The 15,437-nt window shown below is 42.7% G+C and overlaps 1 protein-coding gene across 1 annotated transcript in view; it reads right to left on the bottom strand.

Moving 5' to 3' along the window:
* Positions 1–559: 559 nt before the first annotated feature.
* The window catches only part of LOC122805944 (vomeronasal type-2 receptor 26-like), a 106,064-nt gene continuing 91,186 nt past the window's right edge, over positions 560–15,437 (bottom strand). The window contains exon 4 of the mRNA XM_044076189.1: positions 560–669. Within this exon, the coding sequence (XP_043932124.1) occupies positions 560–669 (110 nt within the window). The remainder of the gene's footprint in view (positions 670–15,437) is intronic.

Here is a 15,437-nt window from a genome sequence, read left to right as displayed (position 1 = left end):
GTGATATAAGAGCTAGAACTGAGGATACTGAAGCAAAATGGATTGTGAGGCTCAGATCCAGTTTTGGGTATGGCCTCAATGAATGCATTCCTATTAAGCCTGTACTTCGCAATAGACCATTGAATAGATGAATTTTGATTTGTTTGCAATTTTAAAAGTAAATGTAAATACATTCATGAACATATATATTTTTGTCTTGTTAAATATTTATATAAATATTTATACATATATATATATATATATTTTAAATAAATATTTTTTAATAAATATTTTAAATAAATAAATATATTTTATATATATATATATATATATATATATATATATATATATATATATATATATATATATATATATATAAACTATTGTCCACTATATATTTTACTTGTATTATAAATGCATTTCATCTAGGTAATATTTATGTTTTTATGTGTACTATCTTTTTAAATGTTTTAGTATGTTGATTGATCATTTAGACTAATTAGGAAGAGTATATAAGGTGTGTGTTTTTATGGAGGAGTTACACCTGAAGAAGCAACTGTGAAAGCGCTTGTGTCTCCTGTTAATAAACTGGTACCTGAACGTATATTCGTGGATTTTTTGCTGTTATTTTGGAAACATTCTCAGCCTGGATCTTTTGCTCCTTGTTTCCAAGGGACTTTACATTTGTTTCTGTAAAATAATAAAAAGGCAATATGAAAGGTAAAATGAAATTAAGCATTATACTGGCCAGCATGCAGACTCATAACAGTGGCAGGTAACTATGGTTGCTAAGGACATAGGCTCTGGTGTAGTGGAGTAGCTAGGGTATGCACAGTTAGGTGTATGTAAATGAGCTAAGTTTATTGAATAACAAAATGGGCCACCATATCCACAGGTACCTAATCATGTAAGGGCTATAATGTGGTAGTGTAGACAGAAGAGGCAACTGACATGAAAAGGGTGTGTGTCATGGTTTGTGTAAGCACATTGGAGCTCAGTGACTTCTGTTTGCACACAGCTAAGCAAGGGGGTGTGTCTGAGGCTGCTTATCTGTGCTTAGCTGGTTGAAGAAAAGCTAAGCATGCTCGTGTACAGGGGAGGGTCAGATCTGCTTAGAAATGCTTACACTGGAGCAGCGGATTTGCACAGCACACTGTGGGGCTTAAAAGTACAGGAAATAGAAATAAAATGGAAATACCTTTACAAAAGGCAATCAACTATAAATGACTAATAATCCCCTTGGCACTCAAACTAGCTCACTCAAATCCCTCAGTAAAGCAGCTGGCAGGTGGAATGCATCATAGTCAGCCAATCACACAGGTTGCATCTGCAGTACACCAGTATAAAGTATGCAAGCACCCTTCAATCTGATTTTTCCCGCATACTCTGCACCACTGGAGTACACACTTGGGAATTTTAACTGACAAAATTATAGGGGCTGCTGCTGCTGCTTTGCTACATCTCTGTATGCTACAGACTGACAGTGGTGATGAGGATGATGCTGGCAACTGGCCCAGACTGTGGAGGAGAAGAGTGCTCAGACCTAGGGTAATGTTTCAGGGGTGACATGAGCTGAAGATAGTAGAGCACTACAGGCTGGACAGGGACATACTACAGCAACTCACTGAGCTCTGCCTCCCTCACCTCAGACCCAGAGTGAACAGAGGGGAACCCCTCCCAGTGGAAACAAAGGTATGTGTAGCCTTAAAAATACTAGCTACAGGCACTTTCAAAAACCTACTGGGAACATCACGGAGGTCTCACAGGCATCCGCATCCAGGGTACTCCACCAGTTCCTGGATGTCATGCTAAGGCATGCCAGTGAGCACATTTATTTCCCCAGCACCCCTGAGGAAAGGACCAGCAATATGCATCTCTTCCACTTTGTAGCACAGTACCCAGAGGTACTGGGTGTCATAGACTGCACTCATATCCACATCAAGCCGCCACCACCCAGTGAAAAAGGTAGAGTCTATGCCAACCACAAGGGGTATCACTCCATCAACTGCCAGGTCATGTGCAATGCCCAGGGCATTATCATTAATGTGTGTGCTGGCAGCCCTGGCAGTTATCAGGACTCCCACATCTGGCATGCATTACAGCTGTACCAGGCATTTGGCATGGGGGACATCCCATACAGCCATCTAGTGGGGGATGCTGGCTATGCATTGGAACCATGGATGATGACACCCATCAGAAATGCACACACACTCACTGAAGAATGCCATAATGAGGCACGCGCACAAACTAGGAACATCGTAGAGTAAGTGTTTTGGCTGCTCAAGTCATAGTTCCACTGTTTTGAAATATCTGGTGAAGCCCTGCAGTACTCTCCAGCCACGTGTGCACACATGTTTATAGTATTTGTCATGTTACACAATATGATCCTGTGGAAACAGCTGTGGCAAGAACATCACAGAGAAGGGGGACAGAGCCCCCCACCATTGCCAAGGTTACCATAGGCAGAAGGGGACTTGTAGAATGAACCCCCTCAGCCTGTCTCTGTAGGCAAACATAGGTATGCCCAGTAAGCACTGGCCTTGGCAAAGAGGCAATGCATAGCACATACACTGACACACTAGTGTCCCAGGGACACCTTACTCTGACTCGCACACACAGTAAAAGGAACGCCACACATACCAGACTACCTGTACCTTACCATGTATAGGCTGTGTACTGCATGCATCTAACAGAGTTAGCCCTGTAGCACTGTCCTCTCAACTGCTACAGGCACAAGGTAAGTCACTCTTCTTAACAACAGATGAATGGAGTAGTACCTTGTGGTAGCATATCTATGGTATCACTGCATGTATGCAAGGGAATGCGATTGCCTACTGGGATAGCAGCAGACAACTGACAGCTATGTAGGATAACAAGAAATGTCCACCAAATACTGGCTACCCAGAATATGCAGCAGGCCCCTATGTGACAAACCTCACTGCAGTATATGTGGGGGACTAACAAACTGTGGGGTCATAGCTCACATGCATGAATGTTAATTTTGGAGTCCTTTACACAGCTCTCAACCTCTCCCAGCTAGTCAGCTGTACAAAGCCATAAAGAAATATGTAACAAAGGCCCACAAATATGGACAATGATACAATATTCTTCTTACAAACTTACACAGTGATATCAAAGCAGATCTTAATGTTGCATTAAGTATCTGAAGGGTAAGAAAGCTGAAACTCAAATGTCTGTCATTATAACCTTTGGTCTTTAGTGATATGCCAGTATTCTCCAAGACAAGCACAATACTATGCTAAATGGAACCAAAATGTAAAGCAAACATCTGGACAGTCTGTGCAAATGTGTACTGTTGAGAGGTATGCTCCCCTCCCCCCAACACACCTGTGTTCCCATAGAAATGCAGTAACATTTATGTATGCAGGGTAATAGCAGCAGAGGACACATTCCCAGGGCTGTCCCAATCAACTTGATAACTTGTTGCATGTCCACAACATGCAGGGGTCAATGAGCTATGTAAATGTGCGGATAATACTATCAAGAAGTAGGCAGCACTTACTCTTGGCTTTTGTGGAGTGTCTATATTATATATTCGAATGCTTAAAAGTTTGTATCACTAAAGATTGAACTTTAGTGATTGAACTATTAAATGCTCGAATATATTAAAAAAGAATATTAAAAAAAAAAAAATAAGTAAAGGGTTTAAGCAGGGGGCAAGCCCCCCTGCGCACCCCACGTGGGGGCTGTGCCACCCACACTCCCCCGCTACTTAAATATACCAACTCCGAGATTGCACTTCAATGTGCTACAGTGCAGAAATGGAAAATTTCCCATTTCCTACACTGTAGCATGATTTTGGAGTTGGTATATTTAAGTAGCGGGGGGTGGGGGGTGCCCCCCTGCTTACAACCTTTAGTTTTTTTTTTTGTTTTTTTTTATTTTTTTAATATATTAGAACATTTGAAAGTTTGAGCACTAAAGTCCAATCTTTAGTGATTCGAACTTTTACGCATTCAAATATATAATATAGACCCGTTGTGACTTAGTGGTCTAAGTACAGTACTGTGGTTGACAGGGTCCATGTTTCAAGACATTCTGTGCCAGTAACTTTGCATGTCAGCTACACCTATTGTAGGAGTTGTACACACACTGTGCAGAAGTCAATATCTGTTACTGCAGGGAAGCTGGACAATTCATGGTCAGGGGGCCACACATATGGACAGTACACAGCTCGGATTAATCCACACAGTGCCTAGTAGCACAGCACAATCTTGAAAGTCAGTGTGCTGCTAGGTTATAAATGGCTGCCACCTTACTGTGTCAGTACTGACAACAAGTCACTGACCACCATCCATACCCCTGGAATGACAAGGTGTCACAGAAGGACCACAGGTATGCTCGTATATCTGTTCTGCTTGTTATAATATTGTGTTTGCCTGCCAAACTATTTGCAAAACAATAAAGGTTGATGTGAAAACATCAGTGGTAGACAGTGGAGAAGCAGACGTCATACCCATAAAAAAGTAAGCTAATACCAAAAAGGTCTCCCAACTGTCTATGTTTGGCAGAGCAATATTAACACCCTTTCCCCATGTGTGGGCCTTTGTCTGACTGTCAAATATGGGCCTGTCCAGATGTCAGTCTGTGACGGTTTGACAGCTACAGCCAACATGTAGCCTTATAATAACACAGCAACACATACCGTCTGAGAAACACAGCAGATGTAGGGGTGCAATGATGAACAACCTGCTAAACAGGTACAGTCAGAGGTGTGAAGTCCATAACCCTATGTGGGATATTATGACTTCTGCCCTGCTCACACCAGAAATAAAAATACATAACAGCAGCAACTGTGGGCAAAGCCTGTGAGTGGACTACAGAAGGAAAAAGAGACACACATAAGGGGAAGGGGAACCACTGGCCAGACAAATGGAGAATGTGCACACCAGAATGAATTGTGCAGTAACATAGGTTCCCTGCAGTGTATGGAGTCAATAAACATCACCCACAGCCATACAACACACACCCACATATGTGGAGGTTCTCAACAAAAACAAACTCAAAGGACACCTCAGAGCAAAAACACACGAGAACTTCACAAACCTCCACACCAAAGACCATGCATAGTCCACACACCAGTGTCTCGCAACCACTAAGGCTTTACCATAAACCCAACATATTACTCATAGGAGACTCCATTTTGAGACACACAGATGTGCCTCTCACCAGTCTGGATAAGGAGAAAGTCACAGTTACTTGTTTTTCAGGTGCCAGAATCTGTCATATCACACATGCACTCAAGTCTTTCCACAACAGGTATTGTTATGACTTTGTCCTAGTCCATGTCAGTGTGAATGACTTCAGACATACCTCCCTGGACCATAGGAAGAAAGACATGATTGAGCTTGCTGAATATGTGTCCCGTGCAGGCATGTCCCTAGGCTTAAGCAGCATTCTACCATCCCCCAGAATGATGCCTCAATACAAACAGAAAATGATTGACATTAACAATTGGCTCACTTTCTGGTGTCATCCCAGGGTGATCCAGTGCCTGACAGCCTGGGAACATATGACTGACAGACCACACTGCTTTGCTTGAAATTGCCTGCATCTGTCCCACTTGGCCTTCAGGCTACTGGCAAAGGCCCATGCCTCCCCCATAGTGCCTTTTTTTAGGGAAAGCCATTGGGTCGATACTACCAACATAAAACTATCAACAAAATGCAAATTAAAGATCATGTCACTAAATGCTAAGAGTCTAAACATGAAACTGCACTCATTACAAGCATTCTTAACTCGGGAATATGCTAACGTGTGTGTAGTCACAGAAACCTGGATCAAAGCTGCGGAGAGCAACCCGTCTTTATCTGGTCACTCATCCTATCACACAGCCAGATGCCAAAATGTGGCCAGCAAAGCCAAAGGAGGTGGAGTATAAATCTATATTAAGCAGACACACCTCCAAGCTGGTCAAACAGTCTGATGCACAAGACATTCCAGGTGCAGTTAACCGTTGACAAGACTCCTGTTCAAATTATACGTAGCTACAGGCTCACATATTTGAATCAGAATGCCCACCTATCCAGACCTCTACAAATCTATCAAGATTCAATCCTTTACCCTGTTCCTGGCTGACTTGAATTACCCAACCATAGATTGGGAAAACTACTCATGCCAGAACAGAAATGCACATAGATTCACCTATTTTATCAATGCAAATGCCTTGGGACAGCTACTTGATCCCCCCACAAGATGTGATACATATCTTGGACTTGGTAGTAACCAACATGATTAACCACTGCAGAACCCTATGGTATCATCCTGTCTATCAGGATCCGAGAAAATAGTGGTCACCTTTGATATCACCATCTCCCCTGACCCTGCTCTAATGATGGTAAAAAGAAAACTTCTTCAAAGCTAAATACAACCAACTGAGGGATGGTATAAAGAGCTGCTCCCCCTCTATAGGAATGGGCACCAACATCCATGACATCATCCTTCGCAAGGAAGAGTAAATCTGTCTGGTGGACATCTGCAATAAAGAAACTATATAACAAAAGGAAAAAAAATGCTGTCCAGGACCATAAAGAGCAGGTACCCAATTGGAAGCAATTTCTTCTTAGCCTAAACAAACATATAAGAGAACCAGTGAAATCCTCTAACGGCAACTTCGAGTCCAAATTGCCCACATCTGTTATCTGTTATCACCCGCACTCATGTGCTATCAACCCTTCTCTATGCTTCAACCATCTTCGTAAACCTAAGCAAATCTAAGCTCAGTAAACTTACTAGGTGCTGCAATAACATTGCCGGATTTGCCACAGGATCAGCTTATAGAACCCATCACTGTCTTAACCTTCAAACACTAGATTGGCTAGAATTACCCAACCAACTGCAATATAACCAAGTAATAGTTGTTCATGAAATTCTCTACCAACCAGACAATACACCCATACTGAAAAATATTATCACCCCTTACAATAACCTAAAGGCCCTTCGCTATGCCAACAAAATGCTAGTACAAAGTGCTAAAACCAACAATTCAGCTGGTGATTCACAATTCTCCAACTCTGCTGACAAACACTGGAACCTACTTCCTGTAGAACTCACCACAGACCCCCTCCTTATCCCAATTCAGAAAATCCCTTAGAAATTACCTAAAAATGCATTGTCTCTGTCCCTGTTCAAAGCCTGACTAACCTCCTTTCAAACACATTCTACATATGTGAACCTCATTACAAGAGTAAAACTCTGATCTTCTAACAGTCTAAAAATCTTTGGCTCTCCCACATAATGGAAAAAATATTAAACTCAACCCTATAGTCATATGTGGTAACCATCGTACTATACATATGTTCCTTTTTATGATGAAATCCTGAAATCCTTAACTACTTCTTTCTCTCCCTCCAACTTCCAACTTTTCTGTGTGTACATGACAAAAAATATATACCTCTGTGCATATATCATTAAATAAACCACAATTTTGTTATAAAACAATGTAATAATTTATGTGAATAACACATATCTGTGTGTGTAAATATCACTAACCAGTTTTGAATTATGTGATAAATTCTCTAACATTTTACACTGTATTTACACCTGTTTGTACTTTTGGAGCTTTTCTCCCAGGGCCTCCACTGAAAATGGACCTGTATCCAGTCGGACTTTTTCAGTTAACAAATGTAAAATAAAATAAATAAAATAAATAAACGTCTACTAGAGACAATCATAAGGTGTTCTTCACATATGTCTGCAGTCTCAAAGGAAGCTCCCAGATCTGTGCAGGAATGGTGGTTAAGGACACCACATACATAAATGCTGTAGATATAGCCAATCTACTGGCTGACAGATTCAGTGGAAACTTCTCTCCTCTTTCCCCCCATCTGTAAATCAGGAGATCCACAGTACTTGCCCCCACCCCTTATCTCTAAGGAAGAGGCCATCACTGCCGTCTCAAAGGCAAAAAAGACAGCCTCCATGGGACCCGACAACATCCCAGGATGCATCCTACATGAACTCAGGCTTTGGTTGACTAGGGTGCCTAATGGTACTGCAAGTTCATGCCTGTGTACTGACTTTGTCCCAGCTGAGTGGAGGACAGTCATTGTCATCCCTTTACACAAAGGTGGAGTGTCCGCCAATCCAGGAAATTATAGACATCTTAGCCTAACTAGCCTGATCAGCAAGGTCATGCAGCAGATTATCATGGACCTCAGTAACAGGAACATTGGCAAACTTCAAATTCTTCAGCACACACAGTTTTGCCTTGTCAATGGGAGGTATGTCTGTTAAATCTGGTACACTTCTTTAAGACAGCCACCAAAGCCATGGATGAGGGAAAGATGGTGCACACCACCCACCTTGACTTGGCCAAAGTCTTCAAACACTATTCCCCACCTGGCTATAATAGTCAAACTGTGTAAACTAGGCATCAATCCATATGTTACCAGATGGGTAGCAAACAGGTTCACTGATAGAACTCACCTAATCATAATAGGGGTTGCTAACTCAAGCGGTAGACCCATAACAAGTGGTGTACCCCAGAGATTGGCCCTGAGTCCTCTGTTATACAGGATATACTTCTCTGAGGTGAAGGCCAAAACCAGTGGCCTATGGTTGACCAAGTTTGCAAAGGAATGCAAGCTGGGCAAAGATATTAATTCCTCAAGTGATGTGGACGCCCTCCAAGAGGGTCTCACACAAACAAATGACTGTTGTCAGAAACATAACTTCAAGCTGAATGCCAGACAATGCATCATCATCCCCTTTGGGAGAGTGACATCCTCACATATTATCACATTAACAACAATGCCCTACGTACACAATCAGTAGTGAGGGATCTAGCCTCCCAGGTTGATAGCAACCTGACTTCTGATCACCATGTTGCTACCCTTGTACGGAAAGCTTTCTATATGGCCTACCTCATAAGTAAGGCTATCCCATCCAGGGACAAAGAGGTTATAAGATCCATGTATTCTACCCCTTATAAGGCCAACTATTGAGTACAGTACCCCCTTAGGCATGTACCTCACAAAGCACATGCAGCAGCTGGAGAGACCACAGAGGATCCTCACCTGGAGAATCCAGGGCCTCAAACACCTACCCTACATAGATAGGCTAAAAGCACTTTCCCTCTGCTCAGTTTCATACAGACTCCTCTGTCTGGTATACAAAGCAATTCAGACCATACCTTGATGGGAATGCTGGATATCTGGAAGTCAAGTTCCACTCAAGCAACCTGTAGACGCAGCATCAACCTGGTCTGTGATATCAATCAGAATTTTTGGCATGGCAGATATGTGTCCCACAGACTCCCCTGTCTGTGGAATATACTCTCTGTCCCCTTCAAGCAGAGTGCCTCAATAGCCCTTCTGAAGTGCATCCTGGATAACTGGATGGGAAACATATAATACACTCCTGGGATTTGACCTGTGTCCATGCTGGACAGGGGCTCTGGGTACTGACATGTCTAAACATTGGCTACAATCTTGTCTGCAAAGCTTATAAAGGCCTCAGGGCCAATAGCCTAGTAACCTCCTATGAACCTATAAACAAATGTCTGTCAGCGGTTCACCACATTATACTGCTCTGCCAATAACATACCAGGAAATCACAGTACTTTGTAGAATATACCACACATATTATGGAAAACTCTGCTCAGTCCAATGCACTCTGTACTCACACCAGCATATGAATTTCCAGTTAATAAGGATACCATACAACCAGGAGGTCCTCAGTCAGTATATCACTGAGGTGCTGGACTGTTTGCACAGCTTCGTCAGCCGCCACAACTCTCAACTGCGCAGATTTTTGGCTCATATGTTTGGTCTGTTCCTCATAAAAATTGTATTTTTCTGGTAAATCACTGGGATGATCTTTGGATTCATATCAGTAAATAATGACATACATTTCAGTTTCAGACCTCACAGCCTTCAGAAAATGTATGTTACTCTAACAACTTTCTAAGTTTATAAGAGCAATATTTAAAATATATCCCTATGTTTGGCCCATTGTCCCCCAATTTTGACAGGCTTTGTCCAGAGTTCTTGCACTAAGAGGTTGAGAGGTATGGCTGTAGCACACAAAACCCTGGACTGGATTACAGTTATCTCTGGAATGGACTACCACTCTTACTATAGAAGGTCATAATGGGCATGCTCCTACACTTACAGCCCATATCTAAACCAACATCAGACCATACAACTGTATTGTGCATATATGTCTTGGCATACAGACAGTTATGTACAGCTTAACTGTTTCTTCCCATCCCCATCACACAGGATTACCCTCAGCTATATGTAGATAGCCAATATGTGATATATCTGCATCTGTTGAGTGTGATACACATACATATTTATGGGCAACATATACAAATATATCAATCATACACAGGCAGAGACGGGGAGAGAGAGAGAGACAGACTGTGACAGAGAGAGAGGGAGACAGAAAAAGAGACAGTCATAGAGAGAGAGAGAGAGAGAGAGAGAGAGAGAGGGATAGAGAGACCCTGAAAGGCACAGATTGATGTCCTGCTGCAGACAATTGCACACCAGTTGTAACCAGTGTCATGTGCCAGTATGAAGGCGAACTCCATTGTGTAATAGTAGTGATGTAGGGGTTGTAATCTTACATCACCTGCCTGTGTGTGTGTGTGTGTGTGTGTGTGTGTGTGTGTGTGAGTATTTGTAGGTTAAAGCAATTTGAAGCCTTTCCCGTCCAGTACACTTCCCATTGTCCTACATTTCAAGCCCTGCTGATGTCATTCACCTTAGAAGTACCTTTGGACACTTGCCAGTCCCATAAGCTCTGTGATGCATGTGATAACTACGTCGAATGAAAGTACAACTAGCTAGATAGGTAGGGGTTCTAATCTCAGCACTGGCAACTCTGTGAGTGTGTGTGTGAGAGAAACATATCCACTTTGTGGGTGCTGGTTATACCATTTTGAAGCTTGTTTCACCCAGTACACTTCCCATTGCCCTACTTTACAAGGCTTGTTGATGTCATTCACCTCAGAAGTACCTTTGGACACTCTTCAAGCACTATAAGCTCCATGGCATATGCAATAACTGTGCAGCACTATAGTGCATATAACTAGATAGGTAGGGGTTTGAATCCCAATACTGGCAACTGTGATACTGTATGTGTGTACGTGAGAACCATATCCCTTGTGTGTGTGTGTGTGTGTGTGTGTGTGTGTGTGTGTGTGTGTGTGTGTGTGTGTGTGTGTGTGTGTGTGTGTGGTGTTTGCACCATTTAGAGGCCTGTTCAACTCTGGTGCCCCCCATTTCATTACTTTACAGGACCTGTTCATGTCATCAACCTTAGATCCACTGTTGGACACTTTCTAGGCATATAAGCTCCATGGCACATGTGATAAGTAGACAGCACTATAGTGCATACAAGTAGGTAGGTAGGGTGTTGAATCTCAATGCAGCAAATTATATATGTGTTTGCGTGTGAAGCATATCCCCTTTGGCTGTTGTGTGTGTTGGTTAACCATTTTAAGGAATGTTGACCCCCACTCCATGACATTACTTTAAAAAGCCTGTTGATGTCATCCACCTTACATGCACTATGTTAATCTCTACAGGCCATATCAGTCACCTGTACAGATGTCTGCAGAATATTCTGATGTTTGCAACATATATGTGCTCTGTGTCACCTAACAAAAGGGTTTTATGAGAAATCATTGGCAAATATGTGACAGTTGCCATAGTTACAGACTTTTCAACTTCAATATCATACCCATCTGAAATGTCATGCTGATGTAAAGTCTGGTACTTTATCACTCGTCAGGTTTGTAAAAGAAATATGTAAGAACAGTTACTATTATGGGTGGTTTATCCCACCATCCATGAAGGCATTCCCAAGATTAATTGGTGTAAGAGGTTGTGAGTTATGTCCCTGGCATATAATGTTTGTGGTGCATACAATATGTACTTAGCACAATAGTACATACAAGTAGATAGGTAGGGATTCTAATCTGAAAAATACAAACTGTGAGTGTATGTGCTTCTTGTATGCATATCCCATATGGCTGGCTTGTCTGTGTGCATGCACTGGTTATACCATTTTGTATGCCTCTTCCACCCTGTTAACTCACCCATTGCCAACCTAGTCACAACCCCTACAGATGTCATCCACCTTACAAGCACAGTTACACATTTTCTAACACAAAGGCACTGTGGTGCTTACAACAGTCATGTCAGTCTGTATTGTACATAACTAGATAGGTAGGTAGGTCATCTAATCAGAAAGGTGTCAACTCTGTGTGCATGTGTGTTTCAGTGCATGTCGCTATGCAGCAGTGTGTGTATGTGTGTGTGTGTGTGTGTGTGTGTGTGTGTGTGTGTGTGTGTGTGTGTGTGTGTGTGTGTGTGTGTGTGTGTGTGTGTGCTTCAGATGGGTCTACCATGTTAAGGGCCTTTAAACCCCACATTGCAATCCTAACAGCCCCTACAATTGTCACCCACTTGAACAATAGTGACAGACACTGCACCACTATAGTAGCTCTGTGGTGCTTGTTGTATGTATATAACAGTATTGTTTGTACAACTAGGCAGGTAGAGGTTCTACTATCAGCAAGGGGAGGTCATGAGTGTATGTGTGTGTGTGTGTGTGTGTGTGTGTGTGTGTGTGTGTGTGTGTGTGTGTGTGTGTGTGTGTGAATATATCCCCTTGCAGCTGTCTAACTGTGTTGGCCACCAGCATACCTCTAAACCCCTCACAAAAGTAATTTAGTTAAAGAAATATGGATAAGTGAGGCAAAGACCTAACATTGAGCACAACCATCACATATAGCTGTGACATGCATGGGAAACAGATACCAGAATAAGTTGTGCATTTGAATGCAATTTCCAAAGGGTATGTGTTGTTACATGATGGTATCTGTCATTAATCTGCAATGTTAGTCTGCATTGATTTTCCAACAGTTTGCCAGAAAACCACAATGTTATGACAGATGGAAAGAAAATATGTGTCAGACATCTGGATAATCTGCAGGCATATGCAGAGATCCTAGGTATGGCCACAATCTGTAACACCCTGCAGGTTGCAGTCCATGTTTGGCAATGTGTGACTTGTGACAACAACTGAAACAATAAAGAGGTCCGGAGACTGTAGGACGACAAACATTTCATACAGTTGTCTACTGATTGGATAGAACAGTTATTGCACGTTAGAAGCACCTTAATATTATGACAAATAGCATAAGCTAAGGTAATATCACACAAATATGGTATCATAGTAGCAAACCAAAGGAAGTCCAGTATGTTGCACTTGCTGTGGATATATATCCTGCCAGCTGTCACATTACTACAAGATGTGCCCACAGTCCATATTTGATAAGGTGGCAACCACAATCTGTGTTGCCTATGTGTGTGCAATATGTAGACATGTGAAGGCAATGTGACTACCTGCTGCCCCCAATAACCCACATGTATATAGGCATGAATGCTAATTTCCACCACCCATATACGTGTGTAGGTATTGTGCAATCTGTCATTGAGCCACAAACTGGTGTTAGCACACTGCAATAGGACATGCAGTGGGTATGGAATAGTGTCAAGGTCCTGGCCTCAAGCTGAATCCAGACAACAGTGTCAACATGCCATAAGGAAAGCACATGTCACCCAGTATTTCCCACATCAGCACCAACCCCATAAACACACAGACTGTGATGACAGACCTGAGTACCCAGGATGGCAACAATGTTACATGCAGGCAACAAGTAGTGGCAGTGGTCAGGAATTACTTCATAGGACCATATGAGGTTATTAGGCTAATGGCCTTGGGGACTATACAAGCCTAGCCAAGACTTAATCCCCCAAAAGAAGCCTCTGTCAGCAACTGTCCCCCCTGTCAATGAGGGACACAGGTGGAATTTCTGGAACAAATTGATGGCTTCCCATCCACTCATCAATGTTGTACTTGAAAATGGTCAGTGAGGTGCTCTGTTTGACATGTATGGGAAGTCTATTCTAGAGACAGGGCAGCCTCTGGGAGACAAACCTGTCCCTCCAGAAGGTTATGTTAATGTCACATTAGGTTCAGGCCTTTTGAGCAGGTAGTGCATGAGGAGTTAGACTTGCAGATATGGAGCATCTTCAGTATTGCAGGGTCCTAGATTGCCTTGCAGGCGAGACACAGATCACCCCTGAGCAATCTGTATGATACCGAGTACAGTGATAGTGATTTGAGCCTGTCCACATAGGACATGTGTTGGAGGCCATGGATTCTCTTTGTGAGGTATTTCAGTGCCCTATTCAGTTGGTGCAGATGTTTGGAAAGGTACATCCTAAAAAGGGCATTGTACTCAATTATTGGTCTAATGAGAGAGGAGTACAGAGAAGCAATAACCTCCTTTTTTTTCTGGATGCAATCCCTTTACTTATGAGATGAACCAAGTAAAAGTCTTTTCTAATCACTGCCGCTACATGATTTTCAAATGTGAGGTTGTTGTCAACCTGAGTGCCTAGGTCTCTCACCACAGGTTTTATGCTTAGGGGGTTGCCACTTGATGTGGTAATCAGTAGGGGTCCTGTTTTTGCCGAATGGTATGATGACACATTTTTTGGCATTTAGCTTGAGGCCATGACTTTGGGATCAGTCATTAGTTGCTATGAGACCCTCTTGCAGTATGTTAACATCATTTGGTGTGTAAATGGCAGCACCCAACTTACAGTCATCAGCAAATGTGGTCAGCCACAGGCCTTTCGTCTTTACCTATACCTTCGAGAAATAGATGCCAAACAGTAGGGGTACCAGGAAAGATCCCTGGGGAACTCCACTAATGACAGGTCTGCTATCAGAGGTGGGTGTGCCTATTTTGACTTTGAGGGTCTTGTCAGTGAGCTAGCTGGCCACCCACTTGATGAGATAGGGATTTATATCAAGTTATGTTAGCATTTTGATGATGCCTGAGTGGGGGATTGTGTCAAAAGCTTTGGCCAAGTCAAGGTAAGCTGTATGCACTGCCTTTTCCTCATCCAGGGCCTTGGTGACAGTCTCAAAGAAGTCCACCGGGTTCAACAGGCAAGATCTGCCCTTGCCGAATTCGAACTAGGTGGGGTCAAGTGCCTGGAGATTGCCTTTGTCCTTATTTATGAGATCCATAATAATACGCTCCATGGCTTTACAGATCAGACTTGTCAAGCTAGTGGGGCGATAGCTTCCTGGGTCAGTAGTGGCACCACCTTTGTGCAAGGGGATGACAATGGTGGTTCTCCACTCTGGTGGAATGAAGCCAGTGCTTAGGCTGTGGTTGAATAGACTGCTCAATGGTGAAGCCAGTTCTTACTCGAGATGGTGCAGAATACATCCTTTGATACTATTGGATGCTATTAGGTCCCATGGAAGCTGTGTTTTTTTGATTTGGATAGGGCCTGTAACACTTGGTTTATGGAGATGTGAGATCTGGGACAAGTATCAAGGATGTTGAAAGGGCCTTTTGGTCGGGACAGGGGGTGAACCTATCTGCTAACAGATTGGCT

The sequence above is a fragment of the Protopterus annectens genome, chromosome 7.part0 (assembly GCF_019279795.1).
Source record: "Protopterus annectens isolate FY-2018-M chromosome 7.part0, PAN1.0, whole genome shotgun sequence".
Taxonomy (NCBI): Eukaryota; Metazoa; Chordata; order Ceratodontiformes; family Protopteridae; genus Protopterus; species Protopterus annectens.
The sequence above is the reverse complement of the archived record's forward strand: the minus strand, read 5'-3'. Positions and strand labels throughout refer to the sequence as shown.